The following is an 8,248-nucleotide window of genomic DNA, read 5'->3' on the forward strand; positions in this document are numbered from 1 at the left end:
GGTTTCTTGGGCTGGATATGGCAGTCTGGAACGGTTGTTCAAGTGCAGCTAAACTTGGCATGTTAGTAAATGTGCCACAATTAACAATAATGCATTGCACCTGTGCAGCTGACCTGCGGAACCTGGGAATATACAATCTTGTCAAGATGGGGGGAATACAAGAGTGGAGAGAATATAATTATACCTTGTTGAAGTTACCATTTTGTTAAATTTTGCATTTGTAGTTATTTTACTGTAATTTAACAACATAATAACCAGCACAGATAGACAAAGAGACATTCATGGATTTATATTTAAAAGTAACTTTCATTTCCCCCCCTGGACCCAGGGTATGGCAGCTGCATACCCCTGCCATACCCAATTGACGCCCCTGCTATGTAGCCTACTAATGGTCGGAGGCTGTGATGGTAGGCTGGCCGAGTGAGTCATTGGGTCATTATATGACCCAGAAGGGCGGGGATATGAGCCGCAGGATCTCAGCAGCCAATAGCATTTGTTCACCGATCTGTTTTTTTTTTCAGGAGCTCAGCCAGAGCTCTTAATTGCTCCCTTTGAACTTCGAAGGGCTTGTGAGCTGAGGTAATTGATTGGGCCATAAAAGTGTCAAGAGTTTGTTAGTGATCTCTCTAATCAATGAAAGCATCAAAGACGACAACCTGTTTGATGCCTGTCATAGAGTTGAGATGGAGGGGGAATGTGTTTGTATGTATAATGTTTGTCCCATGCACACTATTGGCCAAGCTTCGTGGGATGTTTAAGGAAATTAACTCATAAAAAGCACCGCTCACTCCACGGGTGTGATTTCTTTTTAAATGTGACAAGCACCATGGGTTTGAGGAGAACAGTATCTTGCTGCTGTGTATTGTTACAATAGTGCAGTATGTATTATATTATTTGTCCTGTTAGTTTCTTAAGGTGGAGAGGCAGAGAGAGTGTGGTGGAGCCTGGAGAGCTGAATGCCAAATGACATTCAGCTGTGGCAGTTGATAGACGTTCCTGCACCAAATTGTCCCTGCCAATGATTGGCTGGTTCCCTAATGAATATGGCTGCTGATTGGGTGTGGCTACCTCCAGTCCTCTATAAAGCCTCACTTAAATCCTACTATGGAGGACTGTCAGCCAAACGGCAGCAGAGATTCGATCCCGCTTTCCTCTCACCGCAAACCAACCAGTGACTGTTAAGTTAAATCCCTTCGGAAATACTCAGGGAAAAATTATCAGAATACATGTCAAATCTGTGAATAAATTCCTTACCAAACAATTTCTTCACCAATGTGTTTGTAAAGTTGTCTCAGAACATATCTAATGAAGATTGAAATTCAACATCCCTAGCAAAATATTTGACAGCTAGGGTAATTCTGGGTCTCATTCTCAGCCTTATTGTTGCAACGTTATTATTGCGTTAACTAGCTGCGTTAACTAGCTGCGTTAACTAGGCTGAGTTATTATTATTGTTGCAACGTTGCCGCACCTTGAGCAACATGAAACCTAGCGTCCATAATATTATTCTGGGGGCGAACATTCTGCAAAAATAGTTGATCTACATGCTCACAATGCGTCGCAACGCTTCTTGTTATTTTCAGTAAATGGATTTGGTGTAAGAGGGGGAAAAAGGAACGGACCAAACATGAGCCTCTGGGGGGAGTCGGTATCGTCTCTGTTGTTTGGAAACCTCATGGCCAAAACTGTTACTTTTCAGGATTAAAATTCTAAAAACTGTAAAAGTAGCAGATCGACACAAATATTTTTAAAAGTGTTTATAAAAAGCTTTTAAATACATTTATTATTAAAACATGTAATTTGAATTATAGGCCTATGATCTACAATCTATGTAATGTTGATTTCTGCTATTTATATGTGACTATGTAGCCCTAAGGGCACTTATTGTTTCACTATTGGAGAACTCTCCACGTTAAAATTGTAGTAATTACCGTATTGCTGGCTCTGGACGCTGCAAAATATAAAAGAGGTCTGCTTTAAGTAGCATGTGAGGGCTCAAACTAGGGGTTCTTCATGATTCTGAATCCATTGCAAGCATTTGTTTGGCATGAAAAACATTCCTTGGGTTAACTTTTGGCAGCCCAAAACTGTGAAAAGTGGGAAAAAGGTGATGACTCATCAGCAGCCTTTTTTTATTTTTTTTAATATTTCTAGTGGAGTCAATGGGACAGTGAATATAAAAATGGCCATAACTTTTTTCGTGATGTTTCCAGCAGCGCAGGCCTCTCATTCTGTGGACCTTAATGACCAAACTAATAGATAAAACAGAAATAAAAAGTATGGCAGAAAATCACAAGTCCCCTCCCATTTTGGGGACTGGGTCCCCGGCTATTATGCATGCAACCAGATTCTGGTGAGTTTTGGATGTAGATCATTATCATCCCTCAGATGACAAAGCACATCGCATTATTAATGTGGGGAAACTGTACAGATAGAAATGGTAAAACATTGAGGAGAGGCCAATGCATCGCAAAGCAGACGCACAATATGACTTAAAGCCCCTTTTCCACTGACATGGCCCAACACCACCCCACTCCACACCACCCACTTGTGCCAGGTTGTCCACTACAAGGACCTGGGTAGAGTGGTGTGAAGGTGGTACTAAACGTGGTACTAAAAAGCATCCAATCTAGAGTAGGTCTGAGCTAGGCCAAACTGGGCCAAACACTTCATAATGACTGATCACTCACTGACTTTTCATTTAGACCACCAGGATGTAGTTGTAATACATGATAATAGATTATATTGTGTTAGAACCACTAGTATAATACAATATATGAATACTTTTTAGTATATTATTATATTATACTATATATATAAATATATATGTTGTAATACAAATTTATATTGTATTATAATCACAGTTAAAAGGGTCAATTTGTTTCTTACCGATAGGGCTACTTTTGTGTAATGCAAAATGTAGATATTGTTATGTGGTACGGTGTAGTGTGGTGCTAAAGCTGCCGTCGAAAAGGGGCTTTAGTGGTGCAAACTTCAAACCAGAAAAGTGTGCCTCTTCTTCATCGGTTAATAGTTCTTTCAATAGCTTTCCGTGTCTTATCTTCCCCCGGCCTCATTTGGTTCTGCGTCTCGTCCAGATTCCACACACATGTGGCTGCACTCACTGGGAAGGATCCAGAAGTGAATACTGCAAAAATCCTGAAGGGGAAAAAAGGCAGGGTGGGGGTGAGGGGGCGAGAAAGAGAAAACAGTCACAGCACAGACAAGGGGAGTTGGGTTTATTGAAATAAAACAACCAAAGACGGTCGGTAAGTCAACGGTGTAGAGAGACAGAGAGAGAGACAGAGAGAGAGACAGAGAGAGAGAGAGAGAGAGAGAGAGAGAGAGCGACACAGAAAGTACGGAAGAAGGGAGAAGAAGGGGGTAAAGAAAGAAAGCAGGCGAGAGAGAGAGAGAAAGAATGAGAGAGAGGGAGTGATTTGTGGCATCGGTCCAGGGCCGTAGAGACACAGAGAGAGAGGGAGTGATTTGTGGCATTGGTCCAGGGCCGTAGAGACACAGAGAGAGAGGGAGTGATTTGTGGCATCGGTCCAGGGCCGTAGAGACACAGAGGTTTGTGTGTTTATCCTCCACTAGCAGCTCATAGCATGGCTCTGTTCCCGCTCTGCAGGCCGCCCTCAGGTCAGTATAAACTTTACCCACAATACTCCACCTATCTTCATGTTCACGTGCATATCTATGGCAGACAAACCTACGGTACTTGTAAGATTGGAATGACTATTAGAAACGTGTGTGAAGCACATAATGTGTCCCAAGAGGTTTTCTCCCTTGTGTCATGCATGGGCAGAACAGAAGGTTTAGTGCTTAATTACAGTTCAAGAAGAAACCCTCGTGCATCCCACCCTGAATCCTTTGGTCAAGGTCTGCTGCAGCACGTCTATTTGACTGAAAATAAACGTCACTTTAAAACTTCATCTTTTTTTTTAACTCCTAAAACGAGTAGAGCGCAGCTCGCATTTCAGCAGTTTCTTTATACGCACTGCATTCTTTTCATTCCTAACATGAGCCTGGAACTTATTTTCTTTCTCCAATGAACCGTTTGGTGGATGAGGTCCTATAGAGAGAGAGAAGACAGTGTCAGCTGTTAAAGAGAGCAGCAGCATCCACCATGCAAACTACAGCATTCATATTCAAGCATGACCTGACCATGTATCTGTGTGTGTGTGTTTGTGTGTGTGTGTGTGTGTGTGTGTGTGTGTGTGTGTGTGTGTGTGTGTGTGTGTGTGTGTGTGTATGTGTGTGTGTGTGTGTGTGTGTGTGTGTGTGTGTGTGTGTGTGTGTGTGTGTCTGTGTGTGTGTGTGTGTGTGTGTGTGTGTGTGTGTGTGTGTGTGTGTGTGTGTGTGTGTGTGCTCATGTGTTTGTGTGTCCCTTCAAGCAGGGCGCGTCAAAGTGAGCGGCAAACAGCTGGTCCTGTACTGCCTACTCCTTTGTCTCCTCCTCATATGTGAGTATTTATTCTACTCCTCATATGTGAGTATTTATTCTACTCCTCATATGTGAGTATTTATTTGTCTCCTCCTCATATGTGAGTATTTATTCTACTCCTCATATGTGAGTATTTATTCTACTCCTCATATGTGAGTATTTATTTGTCTCCTCCTCATATGTGAGTATTTATTCTACTCCTCATATGTGAGTATTTATTCTACTCCTCATATGTGAGTATTTATTTGTCTCCTCCTCATATGTGAGTATTTATTCTACTCCTTTGTCTCCTCCTCATATGTGAGTATTTATTCTCCTTTGTCTCCTCCTCATATGTGAGTATTTATTCTACTCATATGTGAGTATTTATTCTTTGTCTCCTCCTCATATGTGAGTATTTATTCTACTCATATGTGAGTATTTATTCTTTGTCTCCTCCTCATATGTGAGTATTTATTCTACAGAACTGATTCTTCCGTGATGCTGTGCACTTGTTGGAACTTAACACAATCTAAAGATGGTTCTTTTCAGTTCTCATTCAAGTCACTTCAAGGAGGGCCTTTTCCCGGGGCCTAATATTATGACAGATGATATAATATTATGACAGATGATATAATATTATGACAGATGATATAATATTACCAGTAAGACTCCCTAATCCCAAAAATAGGGCAAAAATGTGTTTTTCCAAAATCTTCCTGATCCATGTTGATGACATGAGTGTAGACATGCTGTGTAGTGATTTTCGTGATTTTAGGGCAAAATCTGTAGGAGCAGTGTCCAAAAATGTGTTTTTAAAAATCGGCCTGAAGGTGGCGCTAGAATAGGGCCATGTGAGAAAGGAGGGGTGGGGTCTCCGCGTTGCCTTGGCGGACGAATAGGTACTGGTCCCGGCTCTCCCGGACGCTCCTAGCCCGAGTTATGGCATTTTATGCGCGCTGCAGTGGCAGGGGGTCCTCCACTGGGGGCGCCACCACTTTTGCATCCGTTCTGGAGCACCAGGAGTCAGTGGTCCCCGGGAATTCCCCGTGAACAGCCCCGTTGGGGTGGTCATTTGGTCATTTTTGCACATTTGGTCATTTTTTACATCTGGGGGTCCCCCAGGGACCTGGGGGTCCCTGGGGCTCCGGGGGTCCTTGGAGGTTGTAGTTTGGCAGGCAAGGAGTGTGTGTGTAAAATCTGGCATGGATCGGGTCAACGGGTGCGGAGATATAAGCAGGGAAAAAGTGTGACGTGTGACGTGTGAGCACATTTGGTAATTTTTTACATCTGGGGGTCCCCCAGGGACCTGGGGGTCCCTGGGGCTCCGGGGGTCCTTTGAGGTTGTAGTTTGGCAGTCAAGGAGTGTGTGTGCAAAATTTGGCATGGATGGGGGCAACGGTTGTGGAGATATGAGCAGGGCAAAAGTGTGACGGACTCACTCACAGACAGACAGCCCGTGGAGGTTTTGGTAGTAAATGCGACCTACGGTCGCAACAAAAAGACCATTTTGTAAGCTTTGAGCTTTAAGAGATTGCGCGAAATGTAAGTAGTCATCGTTTGTCCCAAAAAGTATCCTTCTAGTTAAAACTAACACCCTCAGAGTTAGTTTATTCATTCATCACTCCAAGAGTGTACAAATGGAACCTCCATTTGGTACCATTTGTGCACTCTCCTGGTTAAATGAACACTGAGGATTTTCCTGTGTATATACAGCGTGTAACAGTCCCGGGGTGCAAACAGTGAAACGTGTCTTCTTGCCCCATCATCAGATTTCCTTCACGGGCGGAAAACCGGCGTCACGGTGGGGAGCGCTCGCCCTCTCCTCCACTCCCTGGGGATGGACGGACGACGGGAGGCTTTGAAAGACATGGCTGCCGCCCGGGCGCCAAAGCAGCGTCCCGTGCCAAAGCAGCGTCCCGTGCAGACACCCTGGGGTGCTCCTCTGGTGTGGGGCGACAGCAGCACCGCAGAGCGGCGCAGGGCGGAGTTCATGCAGCAGGAGATCCGCACGGGTCTGCTGGTTCTGGCCGTCGGGAGCTACGCTCACTTCCTCCGACGCTTCCTCTCCTCCGCCGAAGACCACTTCCTCCCTGGCGGTACGGTCACCTACTACGTCCTGACGGACAGCCCTCGGGCCCTGGAGCCCCCCGTCCAGCTGGGTCCCGACAGGCAGCTCAAGGTGGTCCCCGTGGCGGAGATGCCGGGGTGGGAGAGGCTGTCCCAGCGACGCATGGCCCTGCTGGCAGCCGCCATCAAGGATCCCATCGGCAACGAGGTGGAGTACGTCTTCTGTGCCGACGTGGACCAGGAGTTCGTAGCGCCCGTGGGCGAGGAGATCCTGGGCGAGCTGGTGGCCACGCTGCACCCGGAGCTCTACGGGATGCCCCGCCGCGACTTCCCCTACGAGGCCGACGGGATCTCGGCGGCCGCCGTGGAGCCGGACGAGGGCGACTACTACTACACCTCGGAGCTGTACGGCGGCCTGGCCACCGAGGTGTACCACCTGACCCACGCCTGCTCTCTGCTCATCCTGCAGGACCAGGAGGCCGGCGTGAGGCCCAGAGGCCTGGAGGAGAGCTACCTGAACCGATACCTCATGGACCACCGGCCCTCCTGCGTCCTGTCGCCAGAGTACAGCTGGTGGGACTCCGTCCTGACGGTGGAGGTGCCCGTGAGGAGGCTGGTCTCCTTGGGGAGGCAGTGCGACGCCATGGATCTGCAGAAGAGAGAGAAGCACAACTGTTGACTTTATAACCACGTTAACCCATTTAGGCCTAGAATTATTGAATGCTTTAACTATTGAAAAATGGCAGATATACAAGCTCACAGCGTGGCACCGAGTGCCGCGCTGCAAGCTTGTAGATCTGCTATTTTTGAAAAAGTTGTGAAAATGTGTGCAAATCTTTGAATGTGTATTTTCAAAGCGAACGTTTGTAACTCAAATTTTGCTTCTGGGGTCTACAAGCTCTCAGAGTGTTCCAACGTGATGCTTTTAGAGCTTGTAGATTTCAGCGAATAATATTCGATGAGCAAAAACAGAGAAGATTCTTGTAAAAAAAAAAAACCTGAGGGACTCTGGTCAACCATATAGGGGAGGGGTCTTCAACAGGGGGTCCGGGACCCCTAGGGGGTCCTCAGAGTTACTACAGCGGGGCCTCCAAATCCTTGTGTGATAGGATAGTTATTTCAAATGAACAACTTGAACCCTCACATCCCTATTCCGAGGAGAAGTTTAACCAAAAATATTTTCGGCAAATAGGTTTGGTGCAGAGGTAAAAAAGGCCTGCCCACGCACGCGCACTCAGCAAATTTCTCAGCAACTTCCTGGTGCTGACGTCAGCTTTGAAGGGTAAATTAATACAGAAATTGCTGGACTTAAAGCCAACAAATCATTATTTGAATGGTAAAGTATATTATAAGGCTTTGTGCCTTTTACTATCTTGTGTTCTTGATCATGCTAGCCGTTTTTTATATTGTACTATTCGGAAATTGCATTAAGTTTGTGATTTCTGTGTTAACTCTATGGGCTTTTAGCAGGGTTTTCCCCTTCAACCGTGACGTCAGCACCAGGAAGTTGCGTAACGTGAATTCGGTCAATATCGACGATTTAAGTGGTTAAATGTCTGAAAATCCACATTAACATGAATCCAACATAGACTGATGACAGCGCTGTCAAACAAGTCTATGAATCTATCTATGAAATCGATGAAAATCTGCATCACACATTTATACAATATGTAGAGGGGGGGTCCCTGCTTCATCTCTCTCTCAGCTAAGGGGTCCCTGGCCTGAATTGATTGATTGATTGAAGACTTTATT

The 8,248-nt window shown here is 45.5% G+C and overlaps 1 protein-coding gene across 1 annotated transcript; it reads left to right on the forward strand.

Moving 5' to 3' along the window:
- Positions 1-3,608: 3,608 nt before the first annotated feature.
- Positions 3,609-7,175, forward strand: LOC308287275 (globoside alpha-1,3-N-acetylgalactosaminyltransferase 1-like; the record flags this gene model as incomplete). The annotated part of the gene is made up of 3 exons (XM_080728391.1): positions 3,609-3,642; positions 4,401-4,466; positions 6,199-7,175. The coding sequence occupies 3 exons, from the start codon at positions 3,609-3,611 to the stop codon at positions 7,173-7,175; spliced, it is 1,077 nt and encodes a 358-aa protein (XP_080584517.1).
- Between the last annotated feature and the right edge of the window lie 1,073 nt (positions 7,176-8,248).

This window comes from Nannobrachium achirus (assembly GCF_963921795.1).
Source record: "Nannobrachium achirus genome assembly, chromosome: 6".
In the NCBI taxonomy this organism is placed as follows: domain Eukaryota; kingdom Metazoa; phylum Chordata; class Actinopteri; order Myctophiformes; family Myctophidae; genus Nannobrachium; species Nannobrachium achirus.